The following is a 25009-nucleotide window of genomic DNA, read 5'->3' as shown; positions in this document are numbered from 1 at the left end:
GATTACGACGCCATTTCCCGATTGCAGATACCTTCATTTGTGTATTAGCTACGCGGTTTTAAGTGAAGTGCGATTTTTTCGTTTGGCGGATTTCAGAATGAATGACCTGAAAGAGCAACGACTTGCTGTGAAATTTTGTGTTAAACTTGGAAAATCTGCGACTGAAACTTTTGCTATGCTTAACACGGCTTACGGTGATGTTGCTATGAAGCGTACGGTATGTTTCAAGTAACATGAACGTTTTAAGGATGGTCGACAGTCCATTGTGTTTGTGTTAAGGTGTTCTTATTCTGAGTAATAATGTTCTGTTCTTGCTGTTTGTGGGGTTCTTTTCCTTTTAACATTTCTGCATATGCGGTTTTAATTGATTCATTAAATTCTGCTGATATGTCTGTTTTTGGTTGTCTGTTTGTATTTGGTTGATTCTGTTCCGATGATGGTGTTCTTATCTGATAAATATGGTGTTTTATTTGTTTGCATTTATCACATCCTTTATAATTGGTCGTGTGGGTTTGACCACAGTTACAACATTTGGGTGTTTCTTTATCTTTTTTTGCACTGGGCGATATGGTGTTTCCCGCCACAGCCGCAGCACCTCGGTGTTGCTAAGCAGGCTGCAGAAACATGTCCATATCTTTGGCAATTGTAACATTGTGTTACTACAGTTGCCGGAGTTTTTAGCTATTCTACTTGGTATTTTTGATACCAAAGCGTTATTCCATTATTTATTAGTTTTAGAATGTTGTAACTATTTTCTATGTCTATTCGTATAAGATTAGTGGGTGCCTGTGTTTTCTTTGAGATTATACGCTGTATATTAGTGTGTGGAATGCCTTGTTCGTCTAATGCTTGTATAATTGATTCAAGGTTAATGGTTTGGTGAACCCCTCTTACTACAATGGCTTTAGGCTGCGGCTTACTTCCTGGCAGGTGGATTTTAATTTTACCTGGTTTGAAAGCATCTGCTGGCCACTCTTTTACTAATCTGTTTAGGTCAGCAGCGTCTTGTCCTTGAACAAGGACACCGCCTCAGGGCAGACGCTTGATATTAACAATAGTTACATGCGGCTTGCAGCGTTTAACCTCTGTCGCAAGTAGGGGTTGGTAGTACTGGCCTGGAATACCTTCTCTAATGATTGAGAATTGTGGTGGTTTTGTTTTTTGTGCCATATTGTTACTTATATTTTGTTCTTTCTGTAATGTTTTTTTTCTTTTAGATGTGAGTGTAATAAAGTCTTCTTGATCTTCGGTGTCTGGCTCACTGTCTGTGGTATTTTTCACAATATTATTATGAGTGTTTTTGGCAGATCTGTCAACATCCACGACGTTTGTTTTTACTTCTATTTCTTTTACATTATTAGATATTTTATTATTAATGTTACTTGCAGGGGAAACTAACTCTACCTTGATCTTAGTAACAACAACTGTTTCTTCTTCATTTTCGGAATTTTCCGTAGAGTTAGTTTAATAATTTTTCTTTTGACTTTTCTTCTTTTTCTTACATTATTTTCATTTGTTTTTTTCTGCTGTACTAAGTTCCTTTTTAGCAATAGTAGATAGCGCTAATAATGGTGAACTAGTTAAATTACTTTTCGATTTGCCACCAACAAGACTTGACTTACTAGTTTTCTGTATATCCTGATCGGCATCGGTACATTTTCTGTCTGCCATAGTTTGTCCTGGTCTGATTTTAGTCTCCAGGTAAGATATTAAACGCGGATTCCCGCTCTGCTGTCAGTGATTTCTTTAGGTGGCCGGCGCTGTAGTAATAGTCTTTGTAGTCAATTGCACTTGTAATGTGTTATATATTTTTTTCAGCTGTAGTAGTTGGGGAAGCCTATCTATTCAATCTTTCCTTTTTTGCGTTGAGAGAACACGTCTGTATCTTTCTCACTCTCGCCAAAAGAAAAGTAGACCTATTTACTGGCCGATGTAACGTTGTACTGGTTTGGTTTGAATTTCCCTAATTTAGTAGTGTAAGACTACAGAAAAGGCAGCTAGTCATTACCACCCACCCACCGCTAACTCTTGGACTACTCTTTTACCAACAAATAATGGGATTAACCTTCACGTTATAATGCCTCCACGACTCCAAGGGCGAGCATGTTTGTTGTGACGGGGATTACAACCCGTGACCCTCAAATTATTAAGAAATGCATTTCTCTTAGGAATACAATTTAATCATTTCTTGTCATCAAACACTCTGTTCTCAAGTTTACATTTGGATACATTTATTCACATAGCATTGAAAATTCAGTGTAAAGTAACATGATTAGCTAAAGTACAAAAATACATTATTTCGCTCAAGACATACTTGTAAAGGTTAGTTCCTGGCATACATTTGTGAGATAAGAATTTACTTTTGTTGTGGAAGAAACGACCCAAACGTTTGTCCTTGGAGAAACTATCAGTTATTATGTAATGCACTATTGTTAAGATATGAGATGCTCACAAAAGTTTTATCGTTTCTGTGACCCTTTAAATGAAATAGTAACCTGTTCTTCTTCAGAAACTTATAAGCAGTGAAATATAATAATAAAACATGTGTCCTGAATTTATATTTATTGGCTAATTATTTTGTTATAAACTTTCTTAAGAAATTGCTGAAAACTTACAAACTCACTAAACTAGTTTCAGCATTTAGTTGATAGCTCCGATTGAAGTTATATTAGCAAAATAATGGGCACATAAAGAGAGACATTAGGGATATATAGGTTCTTATATTTATTTAAATAACAGTAATAAACTCCACAAAGCTAAAATTCATGTATAATAAACTTAGTGTTTAGTGGCAATCCAACTGAACTGAGTAGCTGTTTCGAAAATACAGCAATTTTTACATTGGGCCAATTCTAAATTTAAATATGTGTTAATATAATGTTCTAGTAATGTAAACATCAACATCACTTTTTAGTTATACTTGATATTACTGATTGGATGTTAATATATAGTTATATAAATGTAAACAACAACATCACTACTTAGATATACTTCATATTACTGATTGGACGTAAATATATAGGTATATAAATGAAAACAACAACATCACTACTTAAATATACTTCACATTACTGATTGGATGTTAATATATAGTTATAGTAACGTAAACATCAACATCACTAACTGGATGTTAATATACTGTTATATTAATGTAAACATTGACATCACTTCTTAGTTATACTTAACATTACTGTTTGGATGTTAATATACTGTTATAGTAATGTAAACATCAACATCACCACTTAGTTACACTTGACATCAGTGATTGTATGTTAATACATAGTTATATTAATGTAAACACCAACATCACTGATTTGATGTTAATATACTGTTATAGTAATATAAACATCAACATCACTACTTAGTTTTTCTTGACATCACTAATTTGATGTTAATATATAGTTATATATGAATTACATATATGTGTGTGTGTGTATACCTGAATATATACTGATAGAACTATTACTTGTGTATATGTACATATATATATTTGTATATACCTGTATATATATTGACAAAACTGTGACTTATGTATATTTAGATATGTGTGTACATGTTTGTGTAGATTCTGACAAAATTGTGACTTATCTATATGTACATGTGTGTATATATACATGTATATATAGTGATAAAACTGTGACTTATGTATACTTATATAAATATGTGTGCATAGATCAATGACTTGTGTATATGTACATACATACACATATATATATGTATTTCTACTGTTAAAATATGACTTATTTTAAAAGTACGGCTTGTCTTATGTAATAGTATATGTATGTGCGCATGTATACATCTATATATATAATGACAAAACCATGACTTGTCTTATGTATATGTACATATATGTGTATCTATATATACTAGCAAATCTATGACTTGTGTGAGGTATATTTACATGTATACACATCTAAACGTGTAATAATGAACGCGTACTGAATGATGAAAGATTATAAAATCGTATAACCCGTGCGCTTTTTCTAAAGGTGGACCTTTCTTCCATTGGATCAAATTTAGAATAAGTCATTCACTCGTGTGATGGATTGTACAAGGTAGTAGTGCAGAATTCTCCAATTAGTGGAATTGACGACCAACTTAACCTTTCAAGCCTGCTGTCATCTATGTAATTTTATGTGCACTAACCTCCAGGGCATTGATCTCTTGTAAAAATCATATTATTTAATGAGATTTATCATTGTAAGAGTAAATCATAATCATAACGTTTACTTACGACTGCTTTTTATGCTATGACGTCTTAAAATTATCATAATATTCCATGTTTAAATATAAAAAAAACATTGTAAAACCAAAATCGAAAAAGATTAACCGCTCATATATGATGGCGAGTAACTGTACAATTGGACACTTTAACCATATAGTTTTTAATCAGTAAATAAATTTCATGCTGATAAAATAACTTTTTAAAAAATTGTTTAATAAAAAACTGTTCAAAGAGTGGTGTAATATCAACCTATAATTAAATCTTTATTGTCCTTGTTTTTTTAGAAGATTTTATTTACCGATCTTCAAAAACATACATGAAGCATCCATTAAATACTTGTATAACGGCGAATGAAAACCTTAAACATATTGCGATGTGAAGGTTGTTGAATCAAGTAATTAGTAAATGTATATATTCTGCTCTTTTAAGGGTGATTTAAATTTATAGTTATTTATTGTATACATCACATTGTATAAATTATAGTTCTTTTAGTACTGAAAATTACACTCTGTAACAAAATATTTACTTTTTCTTGTTCCTGGGCAGAAATTGTTATTTCCCAATTGCTTATGCCTAAAGTACATGGAAAAGACCTATTTTTCTCTTCAAACTTTGCTTTTGTGACCCGGGAGCGTATAACGAAAACGTAATACGTGAAAGTGATTTACATTACAGTCGCAAACGTCGAAAACCTACTCACTTCTAAAGATGTTTGAATAACACGTTGTCTTACTTAGACCTTATGTAAATGAAAATGTGTAAATTGGCCCTTTTTTACACAGAAAAAAGTTTAATTTCTAAACTTATCCGCGTCACAAAAGCAAAGTTTGAAGGAAATAATGACCATTTTCTATACTTTTACAACATAAGCAATTAAAAACAATAACACATACTATCCAGGAACAAAATTGTGTTGCATAGTGTAATTAATTATATGATTGAGTAAGTTTTAATTAGCATATTGTCCTTATAAGATCATTTTATTGGAAAGAATATGTAATTAATGTAATAATAAGCGCTCTTTTATAACAAATTAATTATAAACATATTAATGTGTTTGAGTTATGAGTTCTTTATACGTAAAATTAATTATAAATGAGTTGTGTTAAGCATCCTTTTAGAGTGAATCACTCATAACTGATTTAATTAATTAACATTAAGCATCCTTTTTAGGACAAATTAATTAGTGTAAAGAGTGCTTTATGACGACTTAATTAACTAATGAACTGGATTAAGCGTTACACTGTAACCTTTTCTTTAAACAATTACCTCTGAAAATAGTCAAATCATTCTATTATATTGTTACACATATAGAACAATTATAAACTACATTGTAATCCATTCTTAAAACAGTGACCTCTGGAAATAGTCAAATAATTTTATTATATTGTTACATATACAGAACAATTATATAATACATTAAAACAGTGACCTCTGTATGCGTCTTTACGCTATAGGTACAAAGCTCTTCTTTCAACTGTACAATTTGCACTACAAATGCTGACGAACATGGTTATGGAGACATGTTTATTGAGCAGTCATCAGTACGACACTCGGGTACAAAGAAACCGAGACGCGAAAGACCTATAGAAGGAAATAGGTGAAATCAGCATGGAAAATGTAACAAGTAAGATAACTTCTGTGATTGGTCGACTGAGAATCATATTATATCGGAGTTAAAGGTACATTTCCATATTTTATTGATCAATTGACTAACACATATAAAAACCTACATCTCTAATTTTAATTGGTTAATTGAATAAAGCGTTACAAACAAAGGCAACATGTTTCGGGTGTTTCATTGTTATAGACGATTGAATTCTATCAGCGCATTATCCGTCGTACCCTAGTAAATTATTACAACATATATTTACATATAACAGAAAAAAACAAATATTCTTTAAACAGTATACTGCGTGTTCATGTTTTATATATATATATGTATATATCACAACTATCTTCTCCAACACTTCTCAGAATCTCATATTTGGGTAATATATATACTCTTCAAAAAAAGAAGACAGTGGTGAGTCGGCTGTGTGAGGACAGGCGTTGTCACGTTTAAAAACGTCGTTGACGTTCACCATGATGGGTTGCACATGGGGCCTAAGAATCTCGTCGACGGTTGCGTACGGTCTGACCGGAAATTCTACGCAGCACTGGTATGGTTGAGGCAGTAGACCTCGTCGAGGTGGTCCTATCCCGAAGGTGACGTAACCAGATGTAGAGATCTTGTGCGGGCGTGGTCACGCGAGATCTGCCAGATCGTGGACGGTCACGCGTTGATCCATGTTGTTGGTGACGATTCCATAGCCTTGTGATGGTGCTTGGGTGGACATTCACAGCTCTGGCAACATCTGATCGAGATTCGCTTGCTTCCAAGCAACCAATGGCGTTGTTGCGTTGTGCTTCAGTCAGTCTTGGCGTAACTGAATTGCGTGTCGATGGCTTAACACTGAGCTATGGAAACCGAGAACCCGTCACTTTTATAGGAATTTTGCACATATTGAACTTGCAGAACATGCACATCTCTCAAACAAATTTATTGGACACGAATGCGTTTTGGCAAAAAATCCGTTGTTTTCCTCCGTTTTCAAAGTGCACAACTTTTATTGTCATTTTGGTCTGACAATCCGTGCCTTAACACGTGTAACATCACATACTCTGAGCTTGTAACGTTATTACATATATTTCTCTTTAAAATAACAAAAATATCCCTTTTGCCTTTCTTTTTTTGAAGAGTATATATATACATTACTACTAATTTCTTCAACGCTTATCAGAATCTCCTGCTTGTTTTATTTATTACTATATTACTACTAATTTTCTCAATATCTGTCAGAATTTCATGTTCGTGTTATTTATAAATATATTACTACTAATTTCTTCAACACTAATCATAATATCGGGTTCGCGCCCCCTTATATACATAGTACTGCGAATTTCTTCAGCTTATGTAAGAGTCTCGTGTTTGTACTATTTAGAGATATATATATTACTACTAATTTTCTCAACACCTGTCAGTATCTCGTACTTGTGTTATTTATATATTATTTCGAAAAAATTCAACATTCGCCAATAACACGTTACTCAACACTTGTAATTAGTGTTGCTCTACTCTACTGCATTTTAAACTCTTGAAACAATACTCACTTTAATCAACACCAGTAATTAGTGTTGTTATACTATGCTGTATTCTAAACTCTTCAAATAATACTGACATTTCTCAACACTAGTAACTACTGGTGTTTTACACGACTGTATTCTAAACTCTTTAAACAACACTCACGTTTCTCAACACTAGTAACTACTGTTGTTCCTCGCTACTGGAATTGTGACAATAGTGACGTTAATCAAAACTACTGGATTTTAAACAATTCTTACCCTACTCAATACCAGCAATTACACTACTGCATTCTAAACTCTTCAAACAATGCTCACGTTACACGACACTAATAACTAGTGTTTTTCTACACTATTGCATTCTAAACTGTTCAAACAATACTTACGTTAATCAACAATAATAATTAGTGTTGTCCTACACTACTGGAATCTAAACATTTCAATCAACACTACTGGATTCTACACTCTTAAAACAATACTTACAATATTTTTGATAGTATTTCATAAATTTTGATAATGATTTTTGACGTAGGACCTCAGACAACAAATGAGTTTTTTTCCACAGGTGTTTTCTCCATATGATTGAGGATTAGCTGGATTTGATGCATCTTTTCAATGATTTGAGCTGTGTTATATTGGCTCTCTTCTTCTGAAATCATTCGACCAATACGAATATTCGATAAAAAATTCGGAAACTTTCGTTGTACTGCTATGTAACAAATATAGATCAGTTTAACTGCAACTGATACCACTTCTAAGCTCGCCGTTATTGACTGGAAGAATTTATCAATTGATGTTATTTCTTGAACGACATCAGAAAAGAAATTTTTAATAACCGAGTTAATAAGGGAAGGAAGAAGGCTCATCCATTCTGATCTATCAGACGTAACTTCTGTCGTTACAGCAAAAACGGCGGGTGTGGATAATATCACCAGATATAGCAACCTCATGGTCGTCCTAAAATCAACACAATTTTGTTTGGTAAAACAGCAGCTATGGAATCACTATTAAAATATTTTTGTTGTATAAACCACAAAACGTTTGATAAAGTCAATTGTTTCTTTGAAAAATAAAAATAGACATTCATTTCTCAAAGCTTCCACTTAATTACATATTTTAATAGACGTCACAAAATATCAACTACTCTGTTAATATTACATTGGTCAGAAGATGACATGTGCACTGAGGTATAATGAAACACATGTCCAGTGCAGTAGAAAAGTGTCAGCTTGAAGATTCTTTTCCAACAAGTCCAAAGGTCAGTGAGAAACTGCTATTGTATGTGTAACTATAATAATTCCGTTTGACGTCACACGTAATTGAAAATGTCATGTCCTAAGTAGGTTTGTCACACCTTGTTCTAATTATAAACGCTTCTAATGTTATACAGTATGATGGGAATATTTTGGGTTTACAGATTGCTTATGAATTAAAATTGCGTGAGAATTCCAGATTATTACGTAATCACCTGCTCCCAATGGCAAATAAATATGAAAATTAACAAATCATAAATCTAGCTTACAAGAATGCCTTCACTATTTGTAAACGTCAGATTTAAAAACTGTTCAGCTTAGTTTTATATAACAAAATGCAAATCTGATTATGAACACACGTTTAGGATACTTGCATTCAACTTTACGTGAATAATCCTATACTATCTAAAAACAACACTATGTCCTTGTTCTGTTACAACTGACTTTTGTCCTATCAACGAACTTTCATCTCACAAAGAAAATAATTAATATCTGTACATTGGTGGTATTACATCAATATTGGTTTCTGTTTACATATTTTGGATGTAACTTTTAGTATTAAGTGACAACCATGTATGACTGCATTACAATCCCAGCGGCAGAATCTATGCGTTATTTGGGCTAAGGTAAGGAAGGCAATATGTATACCACTGTTATAAATCACTGCATATAAACAATTATTTGTAATACCCGTTATTTGGCTAAGAAAGAAAATTTTGTGTATCAATTGTTTTGCCAATTCACGCTGTTTGAAATCATAATACGTATATAACAAAGTGGAAACTCGTCCTGGATAACATGGATCACGGTCTAACTGAAATCATTCGTAATTCAAGTGATACCGAATATATTTAGAAGTATATAGATTTTCCTGAATTGACAATAAAAAGCAATTAATATTTTTGTAGATCTCTCATATAAATAATTTCTTATTTATTTAAAGATATAATAAGCAAAATGTATATACAACAATTTGTTTTATTCTTTAAAGTAATAATAAATATATAAACCAAAATTTTCGGGCGAGTGTCACTTCAACGTCAGGAAAGTCACGAATGTATAGAACAGTCTAAAATTATCTATATCACTGTTTGGGATTTGCAACAGAGTATCTTTATGTCAAATTGCATGTAAATGAAAGAATTATCAAATACAAAATATGAAAAAAATTAAAAACCTTACAGTTATGCTTTTTGTAGGATTATGAAAAATGGACAAGTTCATTTTTTCTGTTTGTCAATTAATGGCACTGTCGTAAAGTATATTTTTATCAAAGTCCATGTAAATTGGTAAAAAAGACCCAAATAGGCAGATCTCTCTTTTTATTTATTTTTACCAATTATACGCATTAAAATTTCTATTCGTGCTTATATTCATCTTGATTGCTGTACATATGACCTCACAGGAATCCAAAATACACATTTTTTGATGTTTTTTACTTTTCACCCAATAATATCCTTAGAAAGGCCCAAATCAAATGAAAAATAAAGGTGTTTGGGAATATTGAACCTACCAAGTTTCACATTAATTCGTCGAGAAATGAAGAAATGAGGGTCGACTGAAAAGTGTTATGAGAAAGAAAGAAAAAAGTTCATCTCCAACAACAAAATATAATAGTTTATCTCATAATGACGAGAAACTCACTTAAAGTAAAAATGTATTGAAGTGACGGCTGGTATAGATATTATGTGGTCGAAACGTTGTTTTTGTATTTTATTTTAATTATAAGGTTTTTAATGCCCATATCAGTCATCCCTACAATACATTAGTAGTTTATCTGCTCTTCCTGCTATTAACAACAAGAACTAAGTAACAACAGTTATTATGTTGTGTACACCTTATACAAAATGATGTAGAATTTTTACATTCTAATGTTTTACGAGAAACCTAGAATTGAAAAACATTTACTTACAAAGGTCTGAGCTGGAATTAAAGGAGCGACGTGAGGACAACCTAATACACAAATACTTCCGCTATTTTCTAATTGTACTAGACCTCAGTGGTCAGTAAAAATAGGTTAAGGTCAAGTGTGATCATGCTCGGCTGGTTCATTACTCACAGTGAGGTTAGAAAGCACGTATTGGCTCGAATAGCAGAATATAAAAGAATAGCAGAATATCTCATATATATATATATATAAGGGGATAAATTTGGTTATTTTTGATTCGATACAATTAATAAATAAAAAATGAGATTATGGCAAAGATGCGATATTACAGTAAAAAAATAAATAATACTGTGTGTTTCCTGCTAAAGATCTTGATTAACAGAAGAAATCTTCCTTCAATTAACACTGGCCATGTAAATATATATATATATATATATAATATCATTAATAAAGGTAGCGCAACCTTCAATTAACTTTCTTAACTTTATTGGCACAATTTTATAAGAAGTAATTGTAATAGGTCGGTTAGGACTAAAAATAAATGTACTTCAAAAGTAAGAACAACAACAAGTGAAGATAAAACATGCTGAATAAGGTTATAAGATATTTCTTTATGAATTTATAAAAACAATGTAAAGACTATTATAGTTTTTTAATTTAACTTCAGCTTTTATGACTGCGTTATTATACGAAAATCAAAACTGAAGGCGTTTTTCCAATAGCATGATGTAATAACGTACCATGTATAACGCAGCTCACGTTATGATCGAATAGTTTTAAGTAGCAACGTGCCATGTATAACACAACACAGTTTATGATTGTACTTTAAACTTAAAGCAAGATATAATTTGTAGATATCCAAGGTTCATATGTAGTAGTTTGCACAAACTTCTAAATATCATGACTGAAATTTACTTAAAAACAGTTTCCCAATCACGATTTTCACAAACTGAGTGTTTGTAATTGTACGGTCGTATTCAGTTTAATAAATTTACTAATACTTATATTTCATTCAAAAAAAATTCCGAAAATTTATAATGTTAGGAATGCAGTTCTTGTATTATGAATAGACAAGAGTCAGTAATATCTATAGACCAAATACAGGTATGTTATTATAAACGGACAAATGTCAGTAATAGCATGTAATATTTATAGACCAGATACATATCTGTTATTATGAATTGAGAACTGTCAGTAACATCATATAATATCTATAGACAAGATTGTGATTTGCTATTATGATTAGACAATTGTCAGTAATATCCATAGACGAGATACAATCTGTTGCTATGTAAGTGGAGAGACAAGACTATTTATAAGTAAAATTAACCCTTTACACCTTACTTTAAACAATGAAGGTAATGTTTATCAGATGATTCAGTTTCGAAATAATTCACATTTCGCTCAGTCTTACTAATATTATTTATACATATTTATTGTCAGAAGCTAAAGATTAAAAGTTTGGGGAGAGCTTAAATGAGTAATGATGAAAATATTACTGAAGTTGAGCAACGTTTCGAAAAGATAAAATTACCATCTGGAAGAAGTTATTTACATACACTATTGAATATATATATAGTAATCAGGAGCGTAAATCCTGGGGGGATGGGTGAGAAAAATCCCTCCTTCAATTTAGGCGGGGGTATGGTGCATACAATCATCGCCCCCCTAGAGTTTGGTCTGTTGAATTGTTTTATTACATCACAGGACTACAAATTGTGTGTTTGTTCTTGTGATTCTCGTGTTCTTACCAATCGAATTACATAATTAGGCCTAGATGTAGGGTTTTTCAGTAGCCGAAATGTACATCTTTAATATAGGCGTGCTTCTAAGCTTTTCGATCAAAGCGATAGTTCGTAAGTGTCAGTCAGTTGGCCTAAGTATACATGCAAGGCTTGCAAGCACTATCACAGAATCTACTTACGTCTTGTATGTAGTGTAAGATTAAGTAAACTTTTCATCACAACAGATTGAACAGAGCATGAAATTCGAAAATAATTCTCCCAAGCTTAAACTCCTGTGATATAGATCTGGCAGGCCATTTGTAGCTTGAAGCTGCATCAATCTTATGTGTATATTGTGCGATAACCTACGTCATTTGTTCTTATGCATGTCTAGCCGGTTTTATTGTCGAACGCCTTACTCTCCTTAGCTACCGAATCCACTGACCATAGTGTACGTTTAGTGTACAGTTAACGACAGGGTTGGGCCGTTCGGATCCGGACACGCACTATATCACCCCCATCCGCTCCCATTAGTCTGATCCTCGATTTTACAACGGGGCTCATTAGACCTGTGTTTGTGGCTCTCATTAATTCATGAAATTTCAGATTATCACCGCCCTCTAATAAAGTGCTGGTGCTTTATGGTAAATGAACAATATATTCTCTTATCATAGATAGTAAAAATATTGTATTTTCTTGTATAATTAGAAAACAAAAGGAGCGATTTCAACAGCCTGAAGCCTCTACTAAAATTGTATTGCTAGTTTTTGTTTAGGTGTTTTAATTTAATAGACGTGCTTATAGACATTATATCACAACGTGTTTGCCTTTTGATGAACTTTAACAGGAATATAATATATTTGTGATTGTTTAAGTATTTTTCGAGAAACTTGTAATCACTTGTGTTGTAGCTAGCACACATTATTGTCCCAGCGATGCCCAGGCATCAGTCGCCTCGATAGTCACTGTGAGGTTCGCGCGTTCGACTTAAATACATTGTACAGTTCAGTCCTACTTCCATTCTATTCTATCTTCGTTCGTTGTACGTTAAGAGTTTTTCAATAAAGACTGTATTTTAGCCTATTGAGTCATCTGGGAAATAGATTCCAATGATGACATGCAAGCGTCTGAAACTTTCCGATATTAGACAGTTCTGCAAGCCAGTTACTAGTACTACAAGTGACAATGCAGATGCAGATAATCCAACAGCCTCAAGCAAAGGAATAGAAACTTACCATACAGAGGAAATACCATGTTCTTCAGAGGACGAGTCTGAAAATGCTTGTGTAACTATTACACATCATGAACCACCAGATAGTTGTAAAACAAGTTTGTGCATTAATGAACAATCTGACACTCCACAGACACAGTGTGGAAAGCCATATCATCCAGACGCACAACTAATACCGCGACAGAAAGCAAAATCGCAAAATATCAACTTCCGGGTCAAGTGGTTTGATGAGTTCCCATGGCTGCACTTCGACAATCAGACTCGGAAAAGTCATATGCTTTTATTGTGCCAAGGCGGAAAATAGAGGCCTTTTTACAGGGAAATTGGAGAGGCCAGTAGAGTATATCCACCGGTTTTTGCAACTAGAAAAAGGCAAAACAGAAATTCAAAGAACAGCAGTCGTCCTCTCAGCAAAGATTCGCTATATCTCCAGAAGGTTCACTTGATGTAACTCCAGTGACTGTCCAGCTACGTGATGGAAAAAAAGAAGCAGCAGAAAGAATGCAAAAGAAGTCTAGCTAAAATATTCAGAAGTTGACGTTTCTTACTGCGTCAAGGTTTAGCATTACGTGGACATAGAGATACGGAGGGGAACTTCCTGCAGTTACTGAAGCTCCTGGAAGAGGAAGATCCTGAGTTGACGGCCTACTTGTCAAAGAAAATCACATTCACATCACCCCAGGCTCAGAATGAAATAATGGAGATGTTCAGCCATCAAATACTGAGAAACATAGCACACGAAGTGCAGCAAAGTAAAATCTTTACATTAATGGTTGATGGCACTCAACATGTTACAGGTGCCGAACAGGAAGCAATATCTGTACGATACGTAAATGAGAACCTTGACGTCCATAAGACATTTCTTGGTTTGTACAGTTTTTCCAATACAACTGGTGGAACAATATCCTCGACTGTACTTGATGTGCTGACTAGATTCAATTTACCACTGTCAAGATTAAGAGCACAAACGTATGATGGAGCCGCTAACATGAGTGCTGCGTACAGTGGATGCCAGGCAAAAATAAAAGAGAAGCAACCGTCAGCTTTGTTTTTTCACTGCGGATCACACAAGACTAATTCGAGATTCTATCCAGTGGGTACACTTGGTGTCTTGCTTCAGAGGTCAGGCAAATACAAGACAATTTTTGAAAATATTGTATGGTTTGTCAGACAGCCACAATGGTCCAGTTAAATACATACGCCCACTGTGTCCAACACGCTGGTTGTGCCTCCTATCTCCAAATACATGTGCTAATGATCACTACACTGACATTGTTGATTCTTTGTCTGAATTAGCAAATGAAAAATCAGATGTAGCAGTGAAAGCACGAGGTCTACTGACAAAGGAAAGAATTTTAGGAATGTTGATGGCTCAGCATCCATTAGCTGCATTAGAGGAACTAAACAGTGCATTCCAAGCAAAATAAGCGACATATCTGGTATGATTGAAGCACCTGCAATGACAGTTGAGCAACTGCGGGTATTAGGAACAGAGGAAAATTACAAAAAGATATTTGATGAAGCTGAGAAAAAGGTAACTTCCCTGGATCTGGTGCCAATTGAACTACTACGCATTCGCAGACCCCCAGAAGGATCATAGGTGATGGCTCAGCACACCATTCTGCAACAGACTGTCACTAGGTGTGTGTTCAAAGACACGACATGGAGGTTTTATACTTTCTCGCAAAGTAGTGAAAACCTGCTATACTTCAGACTAAGAAAGCAATACTTAAAAAGAATAACAAAAGGAAAAATGGGTCATAATAGTTAAAAATAGTAGAAAAGATAATGGTTAATAACATTTAAAATACTAGAAAAGATAGTGGTTAATAATAGTTAGAGACCCGGCATGGCCAGGTAGGTTAAGGCGTTCGACTTGTTATCCAAGGGTCGCGGGTTCGAATCCCCGTCGCATCAAACATGCTCGACCTTTCAGTCGGGGAGCATTGTAATGGTACAGTCAATCCAACTATTCTTTGTTAAAAGAGTAGCCCAAGAGTTGGCGGTGGGTGATGACGACTAGCTGCCTTCACTCTTGTCTTACACTGCTAAATTAGGGATGGCTAGCACAGATAGCCCTTCAGTGGCTTTGCGCAAAATTCAAAAAACAAACAAATAATAATAGAAACAGCAGAAAGGATAGTGATTAATAATAGTTAGAAACAGCAGAAAGGATAGTGGTTTATAATCCTCTAATGAAATGACTAATAATGTACTTATTGTACTGCTTCTAGCACGGTCTATTATTTTAATCTACTGAACAGTAAAATTCTATTACCTATGCCAAGGGATTGACTGTCACAGTTAAAACACACTCACGGCGAGAAATGTTTCGTGTTTTCAAATTTGGGTCTCACACTATGAAATACAGAATATAGGGATCTAATGCAGCGCCAACCTGTGTGGTAGTGATAGCAAGAAAAGGAGAAATACTTGTAATGGTTGATAAATCAAAACCTATTATTTGTCTATGTACAGAAAATTCCATGCACACAACCTATCTGTTTGTCCATAGTATCTGTCTGTATGATCTGTTCGGTATGTCTAGAAAGTTCACCTGCGCCTACATAATGTTTCTCTAACCAGTAAATAAGACCGGTATAAACGCAACAGTCCCACATTTACGTCGTAAGATTATCCCAACTATTAACACAATTGCCATCTCTTGACAAGGATACAAGATATTTGTCTATATTAAAAGTGTAAGTTCTCAATAGGTTAATAAAAACCTAACTACGAAATTTACCTGTTAGCGTGGTCTGCAGCAAAAGTATCTTCCACATACAGCACTGTGGTAAGTGTCCACATATTCGTGACGGGAACACTTTTATTATGTATTACCCTGACACGTGGAAAAAAGCCATCATAACAACGATCCCCAAGAAACAAACTAACAGAACAAATCCAGATAATTTCCGCCCCATCAGTCTGTCAAGCTGCCTTGGCAAACTGATGGAGAGAATTATCTCCAACCGTCTCCTCCATTTTTGCGAATCAAACAACATCCTTCCAGAATCTCAAAATGCCTCCAGAAAAATAGACAAACAACAGATCACCTCACACGACTCACCGAATCAATCTACAAAGCTTACAACAACAATCAAATAACCAGCGGGGTATTCCTAGATGTCAAAAAAGTATTCGACAGCGTTTGGCACAACGCCATCATATACAAACTAAATCACCTGCAAGTAAATCCCACGATAGTCAAATGGACTTCAAATTTCTTAACCAATAGAACAGCACAAGTAAAAGTCAATAAAACTATATCCAAATTATTTAATATAACGGCAGGAATGCCCCAAGGATCAGTCCTCTCTCCACTTCTATACATAATTTTCGTCAGTGACATACCTTTTCCAAATCTAACATACACACACAATTCACAATACGCAGACGACATCGCAATCTGGAGCATCTCCAGAAACCCAGTTATGGCCATGTCTCGCGTACAAGAATCACTAAACAACGTCTCAACATGGAGCAACAAGTGGAGGGTCGTGTTAAATCCGACAACAACACAAGCAATCACCTTCTCTAGAAAACTAAAGAAGCAAAGAAAAAATCTAAAAAAAATAAAACTATCACTTGGAAACACAACCATTAACATGAGCAAAAACATCACATTCCTTGGCGTCACTTTCGACACAAAACTAACATGGAAAAAACACATAAACAATATACACTCATCAATCAGAAAAAGGATTTCATATCTAAAGACTATAACTGGTAATTAATCGAAATGCGCACCGAACACCATTATACAAATATACAAGGCTTACATTCGTCCACTAATAGAGTACGGATGTCAAGTAACATACAATATGTCAAACAACACACTCCAGAAAATCCAAGTGCAACAAAACAGAATATTAAAATCCTCATTCAGCCTACCATCATTTACGCCAACAAATTATCTACACCAAATTAGTAATTTACCAACTATAAGAGATAGAATAAGAGAACTTTCTCTCAAGTATTATCTAAAAGCAGAAAATAGAAACAAACTAACGGCATCACTACACAAATTATCAAGTGCACCAACAAAATACATATCACCTTACAACATATTTCAAGAATCACAATCCACTCAACAAAGAATCTAAATAAATAAAATCCATGTTATTAACATGAATTCCTTTTTTCGGGTACAGGGCACACGACAGGCAAAACTTTCGGCGCCTGTCGTGTGAAAGTGGGTTTTCTCGGGGCACTCTCGTTTCCCCCCACATCAAAATCTTTAGGCATTGGATTCCTAGATCACAGCCCAGGCAACTCTTTTGCCAGACCCTGAATCGTGCCGTTTGATTTGATCTGGATTTGAATGAATTATATTCATGTTCACATCTGCCCAACTTCTTCATTTCGGGACAGGTCCCGGCCTTTCTTTCCACTGCTGCTTTTGCCTCCACCCAAAACAACATTTAGAGAGACATCCTCCACTCAAAAAGTCAAGAATAATAACAATAATTAATTTATTAAATAAAAAACAAAAAAAAACAACTACCACTTAATCTTAATAACAATCCACGAAAGGGGACGAAGAGGAACCACAACGTTCCTGAACACCCCGGTTGGAGAGAGAACTCTTCTGATTTCTCTCTCTCTAAACTGAACCCCTGTCACGTTAGTTTAGTTTAGTTTAGCAACATGGTCCCACATTTTCGTCGTAAGGTTATCCCAACTATTAACACAATTGCCATCTCTTGACAAGGATACAAGATATTTGTCTATATTAAAAGTGTAAGTTCTCAATAGGTTAATAAAAACCTAACTACGAAATTTACCTGTTAGCGTGGTCTGCAGCAAAAGTATCTTCCACATACAGCACTGTGGTAAGTGTCCATATATTCGTGACGGGAACACTTTGACCTACACCAACCTCTGTTGCCAGCACAGGAATGGTTATCAGAGGTTTTTCATAAGCTAATAATTCACCAGCGAGAAAATATTGTAAATCTCAGTTCTACTTTAATATGTTTATTACTTGCTGTCCTTTCGTTAAATAAGCATTAAAACAAAAACATACAAGAAGCTGATTTCTGTAAAACTAGTTATTTCGACTACAGAACAACTTAGAAAGGATACAGGCTCGTCTTATATTTGCAGCAGTAACGGCAGCGGCACCAACTAAAGCGACCAGATAAGCCCAAACTGAAGGCCCAACAGTTGCTCCAATGTAAATTGCTGGAATTAGAGGATTTCGTTTCTAGCAAAAGGAAAAACAACTTTATCAAAAGAAAGAGAAATCGACTTTAAGACCATTAATAAAATTACAATAATTATCACATATAATAAAGAGAATATTCACAAAAATATAAAACACGAGTGGAAACAAAGAGAAGTGTCTTAACAACAATAATAATCAACGTACTGTTAACCTGATAAACACCAGTCGTATCTTGTGTTATTTGTTAACGTACTGTTATTAACCTGATAAACACCAGTCGTATCTAGTGTTATTTGTTAACGTACTGTTAACCTGATAAACACCAGTCGTATCTAGTGTTATTTGTTAACGTACTGTTAACCTGATAAACACCAGTCGTATCTAATGTTATTTGTTAACGTACTGTTAACCTAATAAACACCAGTCGTATCTAGTGTTATTTGTTAACGTACTTGTCTGAAAAGTTTCTCTTGCTCTTCTTCTTCTATCTTCTTCCCAATAGTGTCTGTTGGAAGTAGAAGTAACAACATGTAGAACACAGCAATACCGATGTTTCCTTTCATTGTGTTTCTGTAAAACAACAAACATTATACGTCATAAAGTTACTAAGTGTACAAGAATAAATCTAGTTTAATGTTCACAGAAATGACTTTATACATTTAACGATGATACGTTTTCTAAAGAAATGAACAAGTTATAGATTTAACCTGAGGTACATCTCACGTTGATACCAATCGTCGTAAGTACTTTAGAATGTTTTGATTGCTTTACTACGATGCCTATGAAACATTTACCAATCTTGTGCCGGAATTATGTCAGGATGGCAACCAAAGAGAACAAGGAAGTTATGACGTATAAACATACGAAGGGGTTTGTTCTGAGAAGCACAACTTGTCACTTTTCTGGAATTGTTAAATTTGTTTATTCCAGCGGGAAATCCAGTAGATGTTAGACAAATATACACCTTTATTATGTAACCAATTCCAGGCTTTTGTTGTTTAAGTCGATTTAATGATCGACTCCCAATATATTTTTCAAATGTAAGAGTAATTTTATTTTCAGAATTTCTTCGAACGTGCTACTAGATATTACAAAAATGTTTTGAATATTCGCTGTTGGAAATATTTTCGGTGAGAAATATAATAAATATTCAAAGTGACACTCCATAACTGCAGAGTAGCAGTGTAAGTCACCGTTACCAGTTATAAGTCATCCTAACAAATTACAGAGTAACAATGTAAGTCAATATTGAAAACCGAATTGAAAACGTTTGGCATGAGTTGAAGACCAGGGTTCATCAGAGTCATCCGAAAAACTTGCAAAAGTTGGAGGCCTTCTGTAAAAAATACCAGTCAAGTACTGTCAAACAATCATGGAGGGCTATGAGGAGAGATTGCGCCAAGTAATTCACCTGAAAGGCTACACAACTGACCATTAAAGTAGACGCAAGAACACTTTCTGCCCTTTCTATGTTTGGATATTTGTTTATAAACAGTTTTTTGTCGTTCAATTTACATAAAAATGTATGTAGATGTGTGTTAGCATAATATTTATAATACACCATACTTTCATTATCCTGATCGTGATACTTTTTACGTTATGAGGAAAAAACTACTCACGACGCATCGGTACAAAAACTTTCTGTCGTAATTGTATTCTTGAGCCACGTAGCTTTTCCAGAACGTTTTAAAAATAACCTTATTTAAAGCACATATAATATATTTCTAATTCATTTCAATCAAGTGATATTTAGAGGAGCTAGGAGCATTTTTCCAATGCATATTTACGAAGTAGATCCTATAACTTCTAGATGACTAACATAGCAAGTGATAGATTAGGTGAAAGGAAACTAGTTAACAGCCAACTCTTGGGCTATTTTTTTACTACCGATATTCGGATTGAGTGGAACGTTATAACACTTCTACGGTTGAAAGAGGCAAGAGTGTTTGTTGTAGAGATTCGAATCCGTAAATTTCAGTCGAGTGTAATAATCAGTTGTTCATGCTGGACTCGAGATGGTGGGACGCCCCTGAATTTGTATAAAATATTACTTTCTATGACGCAGTGTAAGTCATACGATTCACGATCGTCTTAGTCTCCTCCACTGTGAAACACGGTACATTTAATTACCCCCATCATTGCCTGTGCCCCGGGAATCATTTTAATTTATGTAATGTTTTTAATTTGGACTTGTTTTTATCATTTTAATATCATATGCCTGATGTTTAAATTTACTGTTTCTATAACGGTTGTTTCTTATATACATACCTCCCCACCAGTTGCACAAGGATATATGGATGCCATAGGTGGGCAAAAGACAGAGAGCCCATTGTGCTTAATAACAAACAACAAAATCTATACATAATTTTATGACGTATCAAAACTGACAGGAAAATTAATTGGGTATTTTGAGATTTCACAACTCAAGCGACACAGAAGAACATCTTCCAAGAACATGTTCAAAATAACGGAAACTTTCATCTGGCTCGTGATTTGCCCTCTTCCGTTGAGATGATGAAATCCCTATACGGGTATCTCCGAGTTACTGAGGGAACCACTTACATGTAACAATAATCAGAAACAGTTCCTGGTGTTTCTTTATACAGTCCCAGGTACTAAAGCGGTTTTCATATTACACATGTATCTTACGACAAAACATAAATTCAGCACGAACTTGGTGACGACCCAGTCACGTGCTCTGGACGATACTAGTTGATCTTCTATATTTTTAAACATCCAAATATTCTCAAACTGCTTCGTAATGGTTAGAGAATTTTATAAATATATTAAAATCTTAAAACATTCTTTAACACAACACTTAACACATATATCTTATAAACAGAATTTTTCACAGAATTAGACAAAGGTTATAATGTCTAACACATAAAATATCTGCGTTACGAACTAGTGCTGTTAAGTAAAGATACCTTATTCAGAGAGATAAATGAAAATATGACAATCATCGATAAGTCTTTATTCGCATGTAAAATGAAATAATATTTCTCATATTCAAGCAGGAAAAAAAACGACTTAGCCGTATGTCACCCAAAAGATTTTCACTGGTCAAAATGATACAAAGGAGCCACAAATACTTCTCTTAAAATACGGTAAAACCGAAACATCTTACATTATCTGATTTTAGATTACGAGTTAGAAAACAATGAAGAAGTCCACTCCTTTTACCGATAACAAAAACGTTGACGCAGCAGTAGTAATAACGTGTAGATGAGACGAGTTCTCCAAAACAGATGTAGGGGTAACTTGTGTACACAAAATGAGTTCTTTTACAACGTAACTAGTAGTAACACGTGTAGACCAGATGAGTTCTCCATAAGAGTACTATTAGTAACATGTGTAGACCTGATTAGTTCTCCATGAGAGTACTATTAGCAACATGTGTAGACCAGTTCCGTATTCGTTACACTAAAAACATTTTTGCTATATTAACATCTTTTATTAGTTGTGCTTCTACTCTGAATACATCAGACAAAAGAAACCCTTGATACACAAACATCTTTTATCAGTTGTGTTTTTTATTATGTATACATTAGACTAAACACACCCTTGCTACATTAACATGTTTCATTTGTTGTGTTCCTCTTCTGTATACATTAGACTAAAGACATTTTGCTACATTAACATATTTTATACGTTGTGCTCTTATTATCTACACATTAGACAAGACTCCCTTGCTACACTGACATCTTTTATTAGTTGTGTTTTTATTCTGAAAAAAATTGGGTAAAGATACCCTTGCTACATTAACATGTTATTAGTTATGTCTATCTATTAGACTAAACACACCCTTGCTACCTTGACATCTTTTATTAGTTGTGTTCTTATTCTGAAAAAAATTGGGTAAAGAAACCCTTGCTACATTAACATGTTATTAGTTGTGATGTTATTCTGTATCTATTGGACTAAACCAGGGGTTCCCAACCTGTGGGTCGCGAAGCCTTGGCATGGGAGTCGCGTAGCCTTGTTAGAAGTAGCTTGGGATAACATTAATTTTATTTCATCAATTACATTTTCATGCTCTTACATTTTTTTTGTTTCGGTGCAAAGCAAAACGTGTGCTACGTTAGTTCAATGTCATTAGGTGATATTATGGGTGTATGTATGCGTGCCTGTGAGTGAATGTGCCTGTGTGAATGAGAATGTGTCTGCAACTGTATGTATGTGTGTACTAGTGAGTAGCGAGTATGTGAGTGCACGCGCATGTACGTATGCTTGTGTGTCTGTTTAGCTGTGATGAAGTGTGTTTGTGCTCGCTGTCGACACGTGAGTCACATGTCCGTTTCTGATTGGCAGGGGAGTCGCGTAGCCTTGTTAGAAGTAGCTTGGGATAACATTAATTTTATTTCATCAATTACATTTTCAGGCTTTTACATTTTTTTGTTTCGGTGCAAAGCAAAACGTGTGCTACGTTAGTTCAATGTCATTAGGTGATATTTTGGGTGTATGTATGCGTGCCTGTGAGTGAATGTGCCTGTGTGAATGTGAATGTGTCTGCAACTGTATGTATGTGTACTAATGAGTGCACGCGCATGTACGTATGCTTGTGTGTCTTTTTAGCTGTAATTAAGTGTGTGTGTGCAAGCTGTCGACACGTGAGTCACATGTCCGTTGCTGATTGGTGGATGACGAATCGCGCGACTGGCCACGCTCCTTTCCCTCCCAATACTTACCCCATCATTACTCTACCTGCACCCCCTACAAGTAGTCAGTGTAAAATCTACAGTTGCCAAAGCGTTCATTATTCAACATTTTTATTTTATTTTAACAAGGAGATAAGTAAGCAGTAGAGGTGAGTCGTATCCATGGCTAAACGGCGCAGATACTCAGAATGCTACCTCAACATTGGCTTCAGCACTGCTCGCCAACGACGGCACCGAGAAACCACAGTGTGTTTTGTGCCATGCTGTCCTGAGTGCAGAGTCAATGAAACCATCAAAACTCAAGCGTCATCTCGAGACGAAACATCCAGAACACGCAAAGAAGGGTTTGGATTTCTTCAAACGGTATGAACGGTGTCTTAAAAGCCAAAGAATCGATAGAAGTGGGTCGTTTCAGCAGCAGAGTGCAGGCGTAGTGGAAGCTTCATATGAGATTGCATTCGAAATTGCTAAACAAAAAAAGCCTCACACGATTGGAGAAACACTTCTTAAACCCTGCATGATGAAAGCAATAAATCTTATTCTTGGAGAAGCCAGTGCAAAGAAGATGCAGCAAGTATCCCTGTCAAATAATACTATACAGAGGCGCATTTCTAAAATGTCTATGGATGTGAAGGAACAGGTTTTGACTGAAATCAAGGGTTCCCCTTTGTTCTCCTTTCAGCTCGACGAGTCAACAGATGTAAGTTCATGTTCTCAGTTGCTTGTCTTTGTGAGATACATTAATTCAGGTGGCATCAAAGACGAATTCTTATTCTGCAGTGCACTTGAAACCACAACAAAAGCTGAGGATGTCATGGAAAAAGTTTCAACTTTTTTCAAGACGAAGATCTTCAATGGGAAAACGTGTGGGGGTTTTACGGATGGGGCACAGGCTATGCTGGGATCGAAATCAGGATTCCAGTCGAGAGTGAAGAAGCTAGCACCTCAAGCAAAGGGCATCCACTGCATGATTCACCGATATGCTCTCGCCAGTAAGACTCTCCCTGCCTCTCTGCAGGAAGTGCTTGAATCTGTAATCAAAATTGTAAATTATGTGAAGACTCAAGCACTCAACACTCGCCTATTCAAAGAACTATGCAAAGACATGAATGCTGACCACGAAGTCCTTCTCTTCTACACAGCAGCACGTTGGTTGTCGAAAGGAAACGTTATTAATCGTGTCTTTGAAATGAAAGATGAAATAAAGCTATTCCTGGAGACTCAAGAAAGGAAAGATCTTGTAGCTCACTTTGAAGATGAAGCATGGAATAAAAGGGTTGCGTACCTAGCCGACATTTTGACCACTGAACAAGCTCAATTTGAAGCTTCAAGGAAGGGAAACACATGTTCTCCTTTTTCAAGATAGTCTTCGGGCCTTTGTTTCCAAACTGCAGAAATGGCGTCATAAAACCAATCTTGGAAACATCACTATGTTTGAAAAACTTTGTGGAGTGACGGATGAGTCTCAAATCCAACTGGATCAGTTCCTCAAGGATGAGATTACCGAACATCTTCAGTCTCTAGAAAAGGAAGTCGAGCGTTACTTCCCTGAGCTATCACAGGAACAGGAGGCCCTGGTAAGGAACCCATTTCGTACTGAAATTGATGTATCCAGCATCCGAAATGATATCCAAGATGAATTTCTGGATCTAAGGAACGACTCTTCAGCTCATGTTCTCTTCAAGGTGAAATCCGTGACTCAGTTCTGGTGCGCTATGTATCAGTCATACTCCAAAG

At 35.0% G+C, this 25009-nt stretch overlaps 1 protein-coding gene across 2 annotated transcripts; it reads right to left on the bottom strand.

Moving 5' to 3' along the window:
* Positions 1–18408: 18408 nt before the first annotated feature.
* LOC143237419 (big defensin-like) lies at positions 18409–19437 on the bottom strand. 2 transcript variants are annotated; one of them, XM_076476656.1, is made up of 3 exons: positions 19338–19437; positions 19067–19184; positions 18409–18653 (listed from the first exon to the last, which is right to left on the bottom strand). In XM_076476656.1, exons 2-3 carry the CDS (start codon positions 19175–19177, stop codon positions 18495–18497), a joined length of 270 nt encoding a protein of 89 aa, XP_076332771.1. In that variant the 5' UTR covers positions 19178–19184; positions 19338–19437; the 3' UTR covers positions 18409–18494. The 2 variants fall into 2 exon arrangements, with proteins under 2 accessions (XP_076332771.1, XP_076332770.1); XM_076476655.1 differs by having other exon boundaries at positions 19322–19366.
* Between the last annotated feature and the right edge of the window lie 5572 nt (positions 19438–25009).

This window comes from Tachypleus tridentatus, chromosome 13 (genome assembly GCF_004210375.1).
Source record: "Tachypleus tridentatus isolate NWPU-2018 chromosome 13, ASM421037v1, whole genome shotgun sequence".
NCBI lineage: Eukaryota > Metazoa > Arthropoda > Merostomata > Xiphosura > Limulidae > Tachypleus > Tachypleus tridentatus.
The sequence above is the reverse complement of the archived record's forward strand: the minus strand, read 5'-3'. Positions and strand labels throughout refer to the sequence as shown.